Genomic DNA, 17,682 nt, shown 5'->3' on the forward strand with positions numbered 1-17,682 from the left:
TGAGCGATAAATTCCAAACGGGGAAATAAGTTTTATTTTCATTTTTCATCAAATGACATTTCAGACAGAAATATTTAACGACATGTTTGCTACTATCGTCATCACTGTAGACCGTTTAACTTTTGTGATCTTCACGACTTTCTTTTCTTAACAATAATCTGTAATGCTCCTTTAATTGATTTGGTACAGCTGAAAACCCACATAAAACTGAAAACTGATTCTGTTTGAACTGAATGCTCCAACAATAGTTAATTTACGAACAACATTAGTTCTCAGGGTGAATAATGTGTGCTGTCTTTTGGACATTTGGAAATTGTGGGGAAGCCCTTTCAAAACAGTATAATGGATCACAATCATAAGGAAATATACACAAACAAAAATCATTCGAATAATTGCCCGCAAACCGTTACTCTCAGAGTTGTGTTATACACAATCAAACCATGCCAATGCCACTCTAACAGAATACAATTCAACGCGGTGTTTAGCTTGAAATACACCAACGCTCTAAAAAGACAGAATCGAATAAAGAAAATTGCCCCAAAAGAGTTCGGTTAAACAGCTATATCACGGACACTATAAGGATCAATCGTATTATCATGTAGGTAGAATCGAATAACGAAATGGACACAAATAAAGATCATTCGAATAATTTCGCCCACGAACAGTCTCAGAGTTGTGGACTGCATAATTAAATAAGGATATTGCCACACTGACAGAACTAGTTCAACGCTGTTTTGGGTTAGCATTAAACCAATATAAAGACAAGAATCGAATAAAGGAAATGGCCACACAAAAATAACCCGGTTAAAAAGCAACCACGGACACTCTAAGTTAACGGTATATGTACACAAAATCAAATAAGGACACTGATAAACTAATTTTGAAACTAGTTCAAATAATTTCGGATTTTAACAAATTTCCCAAATGGATTATCAAAACGAATTGCTCCGATTTGTTTCGTTGGAAATTTGATAAGACTATTATACTTGGGTATAATTGGGTTAACAGTCTAAAATTTAGCAAACAATGTGCTATTTGTTTGATGGCACCTTTGACAAATTGTTGTTACAGAGGCATTTATACAACAAATACAACACACAGACAAAAAAACCCAAACATATCCCCCCCCAAAAAAAAGATGATGTTTCGAGCTTTTCTCCGAACACCATCAGTGTGATACAAACGGTTTCTTGATGGTTGGTCGTAACTTTGAGGGCAATTTTTGGTTCATTTGCAGTCACAAAGACCGTAGTTTTGAAGACGCAACGTTTGACATTTTTTACAGAGCGTAGAATAAAAAATAAATAAATGGGAACATATATTCCAGCAATTCTGATAATTTATCAGCAATTACCTGAGCATGATTTGGGCCTGGAGCGTGTTATTTTAAAGGAAATGTTCTCATTGAGATAGGGAAGTTTGTCTTGCGGCGAGGAGTAATTGAAAAGCGACTGAAGCCTCGTATTGAGATAGTAGACTGGTCAACAAGTCATTACAGGTTTGCAGCGTAATTGCTCCCCTAACTCTCGTGTGACTACACTCTCGCGGGACTTCTGCTACCGCGTGACTTTTACTCTATACGGCCTTATTAAGTTTATAGCAGGAAGCACCACTCCAATGCTCCCATATAACAACCAATCCCTAATTGCATGTAAAACAAACACACAACTTTCAAAGTCTCTCAGCCTCTTGAAAACTAATCAAGGATATGTCGGAAAACTTACTTCAGATTTCTTTTTGACAGCTAGGGCAGCCGTTAGGGATTGACGCTCATTATACCTAAAAGATTAGCACCCCCGAAAATGTGTTTATTTCCCAAACCGACTTGCTGTCAGTTTTCATGAAACATGCCATTCCACTTCCAGCGTTGGACAGGACAAACTTAAAAGCCAAACGTCAGGCGGACATTATTACCAATTTTCGATTTGTTGCCTTGTAAAAATCGGAAACTTTGTGATGAAATTGCTTGACAAGTCTGTAGGAGCCTATTCTATGTGTACATGAAGGTCAGCCCTCGTACTCAATCCAATAATCTTACTTGTTTCCAAGAAACAAATATCATGCATGCAAATATTCAGGACCAACTTAAAAAGCCAACATTTATCTTGTCACTTAAAAACTTGAAGCACCCGGCGGTGGTGATAACTTGTCAACATTATACACAATGGTATATTTAATGCATGATATCGAAAAATGGTATTCCAAAAAGTTGTATGGTTTTGAAACTTTGATCAGTTTGGCGAGCCAATTATAGCCTATGGTGCATTCAGGGGCAACTTTCATAAAGCTGTATAGTAGAAAATTCTGCTTAAACTATTAATTTGCTCAGCAAAAAAGTGAGTGGGGCACTAGTTGCAACAATGTAGCTTTTATTGAATTTTGGCTGGTAATATGTTTTTGCGGTACTTTGCAGGTTTTGTTTTGCTTACATGCTTTATGAAATTGGGCTCAGGGCAGTGTTCGGAGCCAGAAACATATAGTGAGAACAAAAAAGCCGTTTTAGCGACATACATTAAATTAAATTAATGACTTGTTCCCGAGTCTAATTACTGGGACAAAACCCATTCTTATTTCACATTGTCTGGGGACGTGCGATTTATCGTAACTATGATGTGTAAACAATTGGCGCATTCACTGCAAATGAAATACTGCTGTAATTAAATGTACTGATAATAGATTGGTCAACAAATTAATTACCTTAAAAACTTTTGTGACAAGCACTGCAGCTGTTGAAAGTATTAACTATTATTTCTGAGAATGGATTCCTGAGTAAATGGTTTGGATAATGTCTGCCTTTGTATTCTACTGACTGTGGATTTTAGAGTTTTTACAGTCAACAAAAGACAATTATTAATTACTGAAAATGCAAATACGTTTACGGAAGACAGTCTGAAGAAGCAAAATGAAAAGTGGAAATAGATTGCATTATTAAAGACCTATCTTGAACGACCACGACAACAAGTGATCTTTACTGAAATTCATGTAATGTTTTCAATCAAAAGGAAAATTGAGTTCACATGAGATTAAGCAGATTTGAATTGTGTAAGAAAACAGCCATTTTGAATACCCTTCCCCGGTGCTTCGATCCTCAAAAAGCCCTGTTACGTCTTCACTGTTACGTCATAAAGACGTTTCCACGGGTTTTCAAACTCCATGCACTATGTTAATCTTCAAATAGAACCATCCTCGACGATAATAATGTTGTGCCTATACAACATCAGAGACGAGAGTAATAGACACTTCTCGTCCTACTGTACTCTTGTCCCAAATAAATATTTCTTCCTGTGTCATTGTGTTGTAACATTCTCTTTTTAATATTTCACATATGGTATCTCAACAGATAACTGTGTTTATGGACAACTGACTCTATCTGAGTTTGACTAACCACGAACTAACTGAGCTTCCTCGGATAGGTGATGAAACGTTGGTTATCTACGTGAACAAAACATGGTTTATTGGGCACTGTTAATCTTAGTTGGTCGTGACAATATCTACCTAAAAGGCAACGTGGTTAACGAGGCCATCTAAGTAAAAGTGGTTTACTAAGCCATTTTTGTAAAAAGCAACGTAGCTTTCGCCATCTTCGTAAAAATCAACTTGGTTAACCGTTGCCATCTTTGAAAAAAAGCAACGTGGTTCACAACGCCAAAAAGCAACATGGTTTATAACGCGATCTTCTCAGAAAGCAACGTGGTTTACACGCCATCTTCGTAAAAGCAACGTGGTTTACACGCCATATTCGTAAAGCAACATGGTTTACACGCCATCTTCGTAAAAGCAACTGGTTTAGATGCCATCTTCATAAAACCAACATAGTTTACACGGTAAAGGCAACGTGGTTTACATGCCATCTTCGTAAAATCAACATGGTTTATTACACGCCATCTTCGTAAAGGCAGCATGGTTTACACGCCGTTTTGTAAAATCAACGTGGTTTACATGTCATCTTCGTAAAGCAACGTGGTTTACACGTCATCTTAGTAAAAGTAGCGTGGTTTACACAGCATCTTCGTAAAAGAAGCATGGTTTACACGCCAAGTTCGTAAAAGCAACGTGGTTTACACGCCACCTTCGTAAAAGCAACATGGTTTACACGCCACCTTCGTAAAAGCAACATGGTTTACACGCCATCTTCGTAAAAGCAACGTGGTTTATAAAACATTCGTAAAAAAACCACGTTGTATACTACATTCACTACTAAGGGTTCACAATGGATGACACTCTATTGTACACCTATTACTACAGCAGTGTAAATGGGACACAAACATCAATACCTAGCTCCAAAACTCTCGCTGTGCCGATTTTTCTGGCTTTGCTCAGTTTCATCGGTTTCGTTGGAAATATGTGTATGATGTACGCCATTTTGGGATTCAAACACATGAGAACTGCGCCCAACATCCTCATCTTTAACCTGGCACTTGGTGACTTGCTCTATATTCTCATCCCAACACCGATCTACATCGAGCATGAGATTAACCCACTTTCGGATTTGTCATCACTCGGTTGTAAACTCAAAGCCTATGTTGGTTTTGTTGGGCAGTATGCGAGTGTTTTTGCTCTTGCGGCGTTAAGCCACGAGCGCTTCACTGCCATCGTACGGGGGATGGAGGCGCGTCGACACGGGAGGGACTCGTTTATGTCTAGTAGTATGTGTGTCGTCATCTTCGTGTGGCTTGCATCCATTGTGTTACCCGCCCCAACTCTATTTTTCGCCAATGTCAGTAACGCACAACAGTGTCGGTCAACATCGGAAAATACCGAAGTGGCGATTGCTTACGAATTCTTCCGAGCTCTGACTGGTTACGTCATTCCACTGGTTACGGTTGGGTTCTACTACATGAAGATTGCGATTTCCCTCTTCAAGAGTACAAAGAGGTCCGTATTAAAATCAACTAAATATCGAAGTTAAATTCCATCTTTTGACCGTTTAACGAGTTTTCATACTAAGGGAACTAAAAACCCATGAGATGCTGTCATTTTTTCATTGGGAAGCTATATGCATCTGGAGTTACACTTCAACAACTGTTTTTATAAGACGTGACGTTTCGGGGCCTAGCGGTTAAGAGCATTGCACTCAAGCAGTTTGTCCTTACCTCAAGCAAGATACTTTGACCCTGATGCGTTTGTCCTTCGGTGGGACGTAAAGCCGTTGTCCCCGTGTGTTGTGTAACGCACGTAAAGGAACCGAGTGCACTGGTTTTATACTATTACATGTATACCATAGCACCTTGTAAACCATTACATGGTGCTATAGGTCTCATAATTCAAACCAAGTCCTAGTATAACAATTGCAGGAAATACTGAATGTTGAACCCATGAGGGTCACTTTGCGCCATGTTATTAAAGGAAGACGTTGCCTTGGATCGGTCGAGTTGGTCTTTGAAAAGCATACTGTAACCGTTTGTTATAAAATCGGTATGGTTAGAAAGATGTTGTAAAAGTAGAATACAATAATCTACACAAATATGCCTCGAAATTGCGTGGTTTTCATTTTACCCTGTCGACAAACACGGTCGGCCATTTATGGGGGTCAGAAATTTGACTCCCATAAGTATGGCCGACCGTGTTAGTTCGCGATTTAAAATGAAAACCGTGCAATTTTGAGTGATACTTGTGTGGAGCACTATATTTTACATTTAAAGGAAGTGAACACTATTGGTAATTGTCAAAGACTAGCCTTCACAGTTGGTGTATCTCAACATATGCATAAAATAACAAACCTGTGAAAATTTGAGCCCAATCGGTCATCGAACTTGCGAGATAATAATGAAAGAAGAAAACACCCTTGTCACACGAAGTTGTGTGTAATTAGATGGTTGATTTCGAGACCTCAAGTTGTAAACTTGAGGTCTCGAAATCAAATTCATGGAAAATTACTTCTTTCTCGAAAACTATGGCACTTCAGAGGGAGCCGTTTCTTACAGTGTGTTATACCATCAACCTCTCCCCATTGCTCGTCACCAAGAAAGGTTTTATGATAATAATTATTTTGAGTAATTACCAATAGTGTCCACTGCCTTTAAAACATCTTTCTAACCATATGCATTTTATAACAAACGGTTTCAAACGCTTTTCATAGACCAACTCGTCCGATCCAAGGCAACGTGTTCCTTTAAGAAGCCATTTGTGTTGTTATTATTACGATTAGTGATATGGACTGCATACACTAAATGCCTCGTTTCTGTCATTCCCACAGCTTTCAAAATGACTTTGAGACTGCAGCTATGGCTCACCAGGTCAAAGTTCGCAGGCGCCTGGCTGCCTCAGTACTGGTCATCACCATCTTCTTCGCTGTGTGCTGGTTCCCGTACTTCTTCTATAACATCTGGAGTTTATGTCTCAGTGCAGATTCACTGTTCGGGGAGTCAAATACGGCAACAGACTATCTGAGACACGCAGGGATTGTAATGCCTGTTATCAACACGTGTATGGATCCCTGGCTTCTCTTCATCATCAGTTCGAAACACAGAGCGTGTCTGTTCCAATGCCTCAGATGCAAAGGTGATACTCGGGCTTCGGATAGTCAGAGCTCTAGAAAGTCTGCCATAACGGGAAGAACGCGAACGAGTCAGGGAACTAGTTTTTCTCGTGTGTCGCGCTTGTAATGCTCTAGGCTTGTCCCATGATAAGGACAGATATTGGGTGTGTTCGATTAGCTTTCCTGCTGGGTCGACCCCGGTCTGCCCCCGGTACGTTCGACTCACCCGGGTCAGCCCCAAGTGCCCTGCTTGTGAATGTGGAGTGGGTCCCTAAGGTGCTGGGCCCTTGTGCATGTCGTCATCACCACGAGAGGGTGAGTGATCACTCGATTAGCTCTTGTCAGGGGCTCACCCGAGTGGCACCGTGGGATCGACACAGGGAAGCTAATCGAACGCACCCACCATTATACGTCGGATTTAACTGCGAATCACCAGAACCATGAAGGACTTGTGAAATGAAATGTTGCGAGGTCAAAGGTGATTGTGGACGTGGGCTCAAGCGCAGATCTCTGGCGTAATTTACGACTCTCGAGACGAAGTGTGATGTCAGATGTTCAGACGTGCTCAACAAATATTTAAACTTGCCTCGTTCCCAGAATTATGAACCTAAAACACGTGTACCCATTAGACTCGTTGAGATGTTTTCAACATTAGGCCACAATGTTTGGATTTCCAAATGGATTTTATGTTTTCCGTAGTGAAGTGAAAACATCGGAATGGGTTGCATTGAATGACTTCAATTTGATGGACGAGGAAAACACATTTGTTCCTCGCAATAATTAGGCATGAACATTTTTGATTAAATTTGATGGACTTTCAATAAGTTTGGTGACTTTGAAGTTGACTGAGATGCAAGTTTGCATCCTTCCATGTGGATATAGGATAACTTGTAATTATTTACCTCTATGAGGTTTGTGTTAAATTTGAGTAATTGAGAAGTGGATCAATATAGTGGATGGAGTGAATGGTGGATTAATCTGCAGATCTTCAGATTTTAAAAAGGATGTTCGCACTCGTCCTAACTTTATACTAGCCTTAAGTTTTTAATAGCTCCTTGGACTAGTCCTAACTCTTTGTGAAATCGACCCCCTGGTCACGAAAGCAGTAAAGCTGGTGTTTTATTGCTGTGAATGGGCTTTAGCGGAGTGTAACGCCCCATTTTGTCTCGTACCTTACTCGGTTCATAGACAGGTATAACAGTGGTTTCATTTTCGGTTTGCTTTTCTTCTTACGTTCATAGAATGCAAACCAAACGATATTACCTTTAAGTGGGATTTGAAACTATTTTAAATGGTGTGAGTACTGTGTGAGGTTTGCAGTAGCACTACACGTTTCTATTTTGAGTAGTGTTGGTTCTGGAAAGAACAGCGGTTAGGTCCACGCAGGAAGAAAATTATTAAATGCCGTGGACACTATTGGTAATTGTCAAAGACTAGCCTTCACAGTTGGTGTATCTCAACATATGCATAAAATAACAAACCTGTGAAAATTTGAGCTCAATCGGTCATCGAAGTTTCAAGAAAATAATGAAAGAAAAAACACCCTTGTCACACGAAGTTGTGTGCGTTTAGATGATTGATTTCTAGACCTCAAATTATAAACTTGAGGTCTCGAAATCAAATTCATGGACAAATTACTTCTTTCTCGAAAACTACCTCACTTCAGAGGGCGCCGTTTCTTATACTGTCAACCTTTCCCCCATTACTTGTTACCAAGTGAGGTTTTATGCTGATAATTATTTTGAGAAATTACCAATAGTGTCCACTGCCTTTAATAAAGGCGTCATCATGGAATACCACCTGTACGTAATGTGATACCAAACCAAATGAACATTGCGGTTTGTGTGTGTCCCCCCCCCTCCCACCCCCACCCCCACCCCCATCCCCCCCCCAAAAAAAAAAAAAACTTCGGAATTATAGCAACACACAAGTTTAAAGAGCAAAATGGTGGATTACTCTCGTTCTACCCCTAAATCGGGTTCGTTAATGTTATTGTAAGCACGACATTGCTGTTAAATTTACAAAAAGAGCTTTACAAATAAAAAATATCGATAACACATACATGGTAAGATAAAATGAGATCAAGTTTTTGACATTTGAAAATCTTAATGCGGCAAACAGTTTCTATACACGCCTCAGGCAATCATCGTGTACATTGTATTAAAGCTATGTCCCGTAGCTCTCTGTGTGACGTGACAATAAGGGGTTCTGTGTTTTCTGAAATACCAAATTCTAAGATAAACATAAACAAATATAAAAAGACGTTTTTCTCACGGGAAGTTTGTATTAACAATATTGACTGGTCTGTGCACCACATTCAAGTAAATTTGAGCCGGAGGGGCAGGAGATTCTGTCCCCAGGAGATAATGTCCCTCATTTGGCGAACTGCGTATACAAACTTCTCCCGAAAGCGCCCTCTTTTTTATCATCCTCCATACAGCCCATGTTAATTTCCAATGAGGGGGGAAAGAATCTCTGGCGGACGATGGTTCCCTGGGGCACCGGCAGGTTAGGCCTACGTAGAATTAGCTGGCATTCAAAGGCACAGATACCTTTGGTTTTTGAACTGTTGAAATGTGTTAATCCTATATATAAATGTATATAAAACAATTAACTATTATGTGAAAATTTCATTTCAAACATGGTGTGGTTGTTTATACATTGCCGAAAATCGATTCGAACAATATTCCCAATAATAGGAATACAAAATCTGAGGAGCATTATAACTCAAATTCTAACATTGGGCCATTAAAACCTATATTACGCAACCACTTTACTTCGAAGTTAAATGTTTGCCCCCCCCCCCCCCAAACCCCAACCCCAATTAAAAAAACAAATATTTATACTGTCGAAAGCTGTTTGTATTAAGAACGAATACCAAACGATCCCTTTAAACGAAATTACATTTTCCAAACCTCGTGGCTGCAGCTGTCTGGCTCCGGCTTTCCGGTTTTCCGACCCTCCGGTTTCCGGCTTGGGCTAAGCCAGCAATGGTATATGGGCTTCGAGTTAGGGAAAAGGGTTTAGCCGAAGTTTGGGGAAAGCCTCGTGTAAATTAAATTTAGCCTCGGTGTGGAGTCGGGCTGACCCCAAAACATAGGCGTGACTCCTGGGACCTGACCCTAGGTAAATTTTTCAGGGAAGTCTGTCGTTCCGTCTGACAAAGTCCAATCGCTGAATATGCACTATATTTCATAATTTATTTTGACTTCTCTCGGCAGTCGGGGCATGTGTATTTATTGCATGACGTCATCAACACAATAATCTTTGGTTGCCCCTGTTTTGGAGTCAATGTCCTTGATGTTCAGTTAAATACGTCGAACTGAATACAAACTGCTTCTGATATAACGCCCTCTTTTGAATCAACGTCCTCCAGCCCATGCTAATTTCCCAAAATGGGGTACAGCATTTCTGAGGGTTAGAAAAAGTCAATTGACGATTACATAGTGTACATGAATAGGACTAGAACGCCCTCATTGGAAGTTGCAATACCCAATCCCGATTTCACCCAATCCCGATTTCACCACAAGTAGACTCGCACAGCAAAACTACCAATAAAACTACCATCTCACATGTATCTGTGGCTGATATCCTGCTAATTAATATTTTGCTAAGCAGAATTCTAAGCAGTACTTTCTGCTTAAGCAGCACAGTGAAATTTGTCCCATTGGCTTGTATAGACCCTTATCATGGTGCAGCCATCTTAAAGGCAGTGGACACTATTGGTAAGTACTCAAAATAATTATTAGCATAAAACCGTATTTTGGTAACCAGTAATGGGGAGCTGTTGATAGTATAAAACATTGTGAGAAACGGCTCCCTCTGAAATAACGTAGTTTTCGAGAAAGAAGTAATTTTCCATGAATTTGATTTCGATACCTCAGATTTAGAATTTGAAGTCTCGAAATCAAGCATCTGAAAGTACACAACTTCGTGTGACAAGGTTGTTTTTTTTTCGTTCATTATTACCTCGCAACTTCGACGACCGATTGAGCTCAAATTTTCACTGGTTTGTTATTTTATGCATATGTTGAGATACACCAAGTGAGAAGACTGGTCTTTGACAATTTCCAATAGTGTCCAGTGTCTTTAATATTTCCCATTGATGTCAATGTAACCATTCCGAGGCTGGTAGAACAAAATAGTCTGATTCCTATTTGCAAAACGATCATTAGCACTCGTTATAGTTATTCAATACAAGGAACGTGACCAAGATGGAGGCAGTATGATAACGGTCTATTTGGCTTCCAGCTCCATGGTAACTTTTGGCAATCATTGTGTGTATTTTGCTCGCAGTTACTTATCGAACTGTGCCTGGAGCCGGGACTGGAACCTCAGACAGGAGGAAATCCTTATTATATGCATGTATCTTATAGTTAAATGTATATATATATATAAAATTGTCCTTCAGAATTTTAAGTAAAAGTATATATTTTCTTGATTTAAAATATAACTTTAAAAATTGTACTATTAAATTGCTGTACTTTTTAATCGAGTTGGCAAATATTACTGTACAGTTTAAGATATTGTCTTCATACCTGCACATGTTACTTTATCAAATAAATTACAATTAAATTACACTATGGCTTTGGGCCGATACATTGCATATTTAAATTAGAAATCTGTTTAAAGGCAGTGGACACTATTGGTAATTACTCAAAATAATTATTAGCATAAAGCCTTTCATGGCGACGAGTAATGGGTAGAGGTTGATGGTATAAAACATTGTGAGAAACGGCTCCCTCTGAAGTGCCATAGTTTTCGAGAAAGAAGTAATTTTCCACAAATTTGATTTCGAGACCTCAGATTTAGAACTTGAGGTCTCGAAATCAACCATCTAAACGCACACTAAACGCACACTACATCATTATTATTTTGCAAGTTCGATGACCGATTGAGCTCAAATTTACACAGGTTTGTTATTTTATGCATATGTTGAGATACACCAACTGTGAAGGCTAGTCTTTGACAATTACCAATAGTGTCCACTGCCTTTAATATAGAGTGATTTATTGTGAAAGTGAAATTCTAAATAAAATAAAAAACACAATGATTAAAATAATATTAATCAACGTTGTAATTATCCATTTATGAAATTCTAAATAAAATAAAAAACACAATGATTGAAATAATATTATTCAACGTTGTAATTATCCATTTATTGTTCATACAACAACAAAAGCCATCAAATTAATGGTTTAAAGCAAATATCTTAAATCATTATTCATATATCGCGGACATCGTTGATATAGTTGCCAAAACAGGAATAATTATGACCAACAATATGGTTGGTTAGCTCAATGTAGTGCAGGCGATTATGCCCCCTATTATGGTAAACTGTGTACAAACTTCTTCTGATAGCGCCCTCTGTTGAATCTTCCTCCAGCCCATGTTAATTTCCCATATATGGGGGACAGACTCTTCAAGGCCAGATTTCCCTGGGACACCGGTACGTTAACCAGGAGGTCGTTGGTTAAGATCCCGCTCAAATATTTTGTCTTTGTTCAAACCTAATTCATTTAAAGTTTAGTCAAAACTCTTTCTGGTTGATTATAGTTTGATAATTATTTTAAATAAAAAGTCGCATCCCCTTCAAGGCGACCCCTGGCTGTCACTTCCCAGGTTGTATCCCACAATGAATGTTACTTAAACTCGGTTGAGTTATGCATATTTTCCCTATCAGTATTTGTTACGTGGTGGCAGACGCCCCTGTAAACGGATCGCCTTCTGTCACACTGAGTGCGCTGCCTGAAGCATTTAAAGCACCCGATCAAACCAGCCCTGTGTTTAGAGCTAATGATAAAAAGAAGCCAGGGGTCTAAACACGTGTTCACGACTGGCATGACGATTCCTGCGTATCTCAGGAAGTCTGTTGCTGTTAGGGATACTGAGTAGACTACATCATCACTGGCGGATAGGATCCAGATGTTATAGAAGAAGTACGGGAACCAGCACACAGCGAAGAAGATGGTGATGACGAGCACAGAGGCAGCCAGGCGCTTGCGGGCCCACACTTGGCGATTCAATGCGGGGTTCGTCTGCAGCTCGCTCGGAAATCTGTTCGGACGTGGGAAGAGAACAAACAATCATTTTGGGCAGTCAGTTTGGCTCAATAATTTGTTCTTCTTCTTAAAAAATCTACTAAAAAATGTGGGTCAGTATAATCCGAAATTTATGTCAAAATGTGGGTCAGTATGATCTGGGATCTTTGTCAAAATGTGGGTCAGTATAATATGGGATCTTTGTCAAAATGTGGGTCAGTATGATCCGGAATCTTCGTCAAAATGAGGGTCAGTATCATCCGGAATCTTTGTCAAAATGTGGACCAGTATGATCCGAAATCTATGTCGAAATGTGGGTCAGTATGATCCGAAATCTATGTCTAAATGTGGGTCAGTATGATCCGAAATCTAAGTTTAATTGCGGGTCAGAGATGATTGAAGGACGGTGTAGTTACTAATCACAAGTTATTACATCTTAAGGTACTGAAATGCTGAGTTGACTTACCTCTTTGTACTCTTGAAGAGTGACACTGCTATTCTCAGATAATAACACCAAACTGTCACTAGCGGAATGACGTAACCAGTCAAGCCTCGGAAAGATTCGTAAAACATCGCCACTTTGGCATTATCCGACGTCGACCGACACTGTTGTTCGTTGTTGACAGCAAAATAAAGAGTTGGGGTCGGGAGCAAAATGGCTGCTACCCAAACGAAAATGACGACGCAGAAACTCCTAGACATGCACGAGTCCTTCTCGTGTCGACGCGCCTCCATCCCCCGTACGATGGCAGTGAAGCGCTCCCGGCTTAACGCAACCAGGGCAAAAACGCTCGCGTACTGCCCAACGAAACCAAAGTAGGCTTTGAGTTTACAACCGGGTGATGACAGATCCGAAAGTGGGTTTATCTCATGCTCGATGTAGATCGGTGTTGGGATGAGAATATAGAGCAAGTCACCAAGTGCCAGGTTAAAGATGAGGATATTGGGCGCAGTTCTCATGTGTTTGAATCCCAAAATGGCGAACATCATACACATGTTCCCAATTAAGCCTATACACAAAAGAACGGCCAGAAAAATCGGCACTGCAATCTTGAGAACGGCGTCAAGTGGATCCAATGCGATGCCATTGTCCCCGGTTGTAAAGTTGAAGTCGTAACTCTCCTCGAACATCCCTTTTAAGGGTTTTGGTATCTTTTGCACGACACAAAATGTCCATAGGTTTACGTTAAACTATACAGTTTGAAGTTAGTGATGTTATAGAAAGGTTTGCGGTAACACCATGTAATGACTATCTCTAATGAGTTAGGGTGGTTCTGAAAAGAACTGTTGGTTTCAACTCCACGTTTCGATCAGTATGCTCTGATCGTCTTCTGGAGAAAGCTGGAGAAAGATAGTGATGGTAGAAAGCTTCCGTTGAAATGTTACTTGGTGGTGTAGTTTTTGAGAAATGAGAAAATCAACTTGGGCATGTTCAACTTTTCTGAAAACATTGCTCGGTGACTTTCACCCCCTTTTTTAAAACGTTATGATTAAATCAAGATGACACATCTACAGGTAAATTGTATTACATACATCTTCATTCATAGTGAGTGTAGGGACTCATGTCGTGGCCAAACACTTGGATCTACAAAAAAACCTTTAAAGGTGTCAGAGATCTGCTTCAAGTAGAAAATTTCTCAATGCATGGTGAAACAAGACCTAAAGGTCTCTTTTCCCTTTCTGGATTCAAGCGTTCGAGTTGAGACAATTGGAAAATGAACTGACGTCCAAGTTGTATCACATATGTTTTTGGCGCGAGAATTCTACCAGCTGTCTTTCTTAAGAAGAGTTTTTTGTCGCAGATGGCGCCATCACTTCACGGTTGTCCATTTACGACCCTCGATGAATCTGTGGAAAGATCAATATAGTTGAAAGTTAGCTAACTAAAATGATAAATATTTTAGTTTGGTCTCGTCAATTATTATCTACGTGACACAATTTCTAAGGAAACAAGTATAATTTTGGGAAGAGTGTTTAGCAGAAAGTATTGTGGAACAGGCATGTCGTCATCATCTTTAAAACATATTGCTGGTAAAGAACCCAATGATAGCATGTCTCATACGTGAACTTACACTGTAGCTCATAATTGATAATGTTTGCAGTCGTGACTGGTCTATTTTGTGATAGCCCTATATTTCCATAGCACAACAGAATATCTGCACTGAAGTCAAAATAATGATTCATGGTTTGAAATCTGTCACCTGACACACAATGTCGTACATTTAATATGTTCCTATAATGGAATACACTTGTCTCCAATCGACCCTTAGTTGATTCGATATTACCCATAATGAAAATGTGATTAATTTGTATTGGATGAGTTGTTTACTAATTGTTTCATACCCAGCATTGACCTCACAATAATTTATGCAGTCGTTAATTGAGTTATTTTAACCCATGTTGTCTTTTGCAGCAGTCCTTTGATGGGGAAAACACGTGAGGAATAATCAACTGCTTGCGTTCACACTGACTGACCTACAGACTTAAGAAGGCCCAAACAAATTGAGCGGTAAGTTTCTATAATAGATGTTTTTCTTTTCACATCCATGAATTCCAATAATTATTGTCGGTTATTTTTGTAAAGCTGTTCGCACTGACTTCTAAACTAAAACAAACTGATATGGTTAGTTTTTGAAAGCTGTTTTTGCGCTCACACTGAATTCCGAGAAAACCAAGAAATTGTATGTATACACCCAAACCAAATATTAGATTCCTATGGTGGTCGCCATAAATCTCAAAAGGCAAATTGACACGGTTTGTTAACACTGTCGACTTACACTAGCACCCTATATAACCCTATTTGTGTTTCTAGAAAGTTTCGCCCCATTTACTATACACATTGAAAGTCAATGACCAAAATATCGCCACACAGTTTACATTAACTTATAATCACGATTCATTTAATACATTTCTACAACAATATGGAACGAGTAAATTCATCTAAAATTGCAAATACCTGCTGTCGATCAAAGGTCGTGAGAAATTAAGAATTGCGTGCGTGACGAAAGAATTAGATTGTTACCGGACACAAGTAGCAGTAAAAAAAACACTAGGCCAAGTCTTATTTCTGAGTTTAAAATGCTGTGTATGGTAAACCAAAACAGTGTTCTTTGTCACTGAAGCGATTATCACATCTATCTTACGCGTGACGTCACACTCTCAAATATCGCCTTCAGCATATCATTGGAAAACTGTAGACTGGTCCCCTGTCCTATCCGCAATGATAAGGCCAGTGAGCAAATCTTGTTCTGTAAAAGGGGACCTAGTGTTGACATCCTCCTAAAAAAGTCAAGATTTGTTTTGAAGGGCCCTTTTGAATCGGCTTAGAATAAAATAAAAATCCCATTGAGAAGCGCTACGGCAGTGGCAATTGTTGATGCACGGAAGCAAATGGCGGACAGTTACATTGGTTTGATAATATTCACATGTACGTCGGATTTAACTGCGAATCTTTACAACCATGAATACCTGGTAAAATGATTCAAGGTTAAATGTGATTATTGATTCAAGTCCCGTTCACGTGATGCGAGAGGTCCCAAGGCATGCACGCAGTCATGAAAAACAATAGTTTTTCTGGCGATGGCACGGGGTTGGGACTTGAGTCAAGTCTAACAAAACTGCTGCTCTTGTTGCATAAAAAGTGCGCTAACCTCAGAGTACCAGCAGCACTGCACGTTAAAAAGGCACTTGACACCTTTGGGAATTGTCAAAGACCAGTATTCTCACTTGGTGTATCCTAACATCATGCATAAAAATACCAAATCTTTTAAAATTCAGACTCAATTTGTCGTTGAAGTTCCAAGAGGATAACGAACGAAAAACACCCTTGTTGCATTATACTCTGTGTGCTTTGAGATGCATATTTTATTATTTGAGTGAAAATTACCTCTCTCTCAGAAACTACATTTTCAGGGAGCCGTTTCTCACAATAATATGAAATAGTATACACATAATGAATGTTTATGAGTGCAATGGTGCGAATATGTTCATGAGTTGAAAGATGGAATGTTCTATTCAACGAGGCGGAGCCAAAGACACGCGCACGCAGTGATGTTTTTACTCAGCTTTTTCGTTCCATCCGAAAAGTACCATTGCACGCTGGCAGCGTGCAATGGTACTTTTCGGATGGAACGAAAAAGCACGGTGAGTGACTCAGCGTGCAATGGTACTTTTATTTGTTATCACGTGACGGACAATCCTCCAATCAAATGGCAAGGATATGCTTGGGTGTTATATAATAACAAATACTATGAACAGCTCTCTATTGCTCGTTACCAAGTAATTTGTTACGACAATTACTTTGAGCAATTAACATTAGTGTCTATAGTGCCTTTAAAGGATCCGGATACTTTTTCAAAATGTCCACAGATTTACATTAAACTTACAGGGTTTCAAGATAATGATATTGGAAAGCTTCCCTTCAAATATTACTAACTAAGATTGTGTAGTTTTTGAGAAATGAGTAAAAGAAGTCACAAAATAGTTTTGGTCTCATGATATTATACCAAAACCATAGCATAACTGGTTAATACGTTTTTACATGCTAAAACTGAGACGAAAATTATTACTTTTACTCATTTCTCAAAAACTACAGTACCTCAGTAAGTAAAATTTCAAGGGAAGCTTTCTACTATCATAATCTTCAAACTGTGTAAGTTTAATGTAATACTGTTGACATTGTGTTTTTTGTTAGGAAAAAGTACATATATACCCTTTAAGCAAGGTGTTAAAAAGTTACCCGTCATCACTCGTCAAAAGGTTTGCCAGTTTGTGTATGTTTTAATTATCAAAAATGTGTCAATGGTCACAATTGTTGCCAACAGTCCATTTAATATTATATAGTCAATTCAACAACAGTTATTCTCAGACAAGGGATAGACCGCAACAGATGCTCTAAGAATAAAATTAATCAGTCCAAATTGTCAATCGGTTGGAGTAAGTTCTAATAAAACGTAATAGCAGACAGCATGATATCAGAAATATTTGACTCTGTGACAGAAAACACTGTGATAACCAATAAGATTGTATTATTTCGATATGTCATAGATGAAGTTAACGACTTACCTTATTCGAGTTAAGCGTGGACACTGGTAGGGAAATCATTCAAAATGTTGGTGCTTTTGGTCTCAATGGCGTTACAGATGTGATATGTTCGCTCTCTCC

The 17,682-nt window shown here is 39.1% G+C and overlaps 2 protein-coding genes across 5 annotated transcripts in view; one reads left to right on the forward strand and one right to left on the reverse strand.

The window, feature by feature from the left end:
- Positions 1-7,860, forward strand: part of LOC117300712 (bombesin receptor subtype-3-like) — a 56,612-nt gene extending 48,752 nt beyond the window's left edge. For 3 of the 4 annotated variants that reach the window (XM_033784465.1, XM_033784467.1, XM_033784466.1), the window contains 2 exons: positions 3,341-4,875; positions 6,197-7,860. In XM_033784465.1, coding sequence (XP_033640356.1) covers positions 4,211-4,875; positions 6,197-6,605 — 1,074 coding nt within the window. In that variant the 5' untranslated portion in view covers positions 3,341-4,210 and the 3' untranslated portion in view covers positions 6,606-7,860. The remainder of the gene's footprint in view (positions 1-3,340; positions 4,876-6,196) is intronic. The other variant, XR_004520208.1, reaches the window with a different exon arrangement.
- A 3,544-nt stretch (positions 7,861-11,404) lies between these two features.
- Positions 11,405-13,787, reverse strand: LOC117300711 (bombesin receptor subtype-3-like). Its single transcript, XM_033784464.1, has 2 exons — positions 12,986-13,787; positions 11,405-12,535 (listed from the first exon to the last, which is right to left on the reverse strand). Exons 1-2 carry the CDS (start codon positions 13,648-13,650, stop codon positions 12,121-12,123), a joined length of 1,080 nt encoding a protein of 359 aa, XP_033640355.1. The 5' UTR covers positions 13,651-13,787; the 3' UTR covers positions 11,405-12,120.
- Between the last annotated feature and the right edge of the window lie 3,895 nt (positions 13,788-17,682).

Source organism: Asterias rubens, chromosome 16 (assembly GCF_902459465.1).
Source record: "Asterias rubens chromosome 16, eAstRub1.3, whole genome shotgun sequence".
NCBI lineage: Eukaryota > Metazoa > Echinodermata > Asteroidea > Forcipulatida > Asteriidae > Asterias > Asterias rubens.

Excerpts from the sequence above, each read along its gene's own strand:
- LOC117300711 (XM_033784464.1), bottom strand. The coding sequence starts at position 13,650 with ATGTTCGAGGAGAGTTACGACTTCAACTTTACAACCGGGGACAATGGC. Across the intron at positions 12,536-12,985 it reads CTCTTCAAGAGTACAAAGAG|ATTTCCGAGCGAGCTGCAGA; the intron begins GTAAGTCAACTC and ends ACGTCCGAACAG.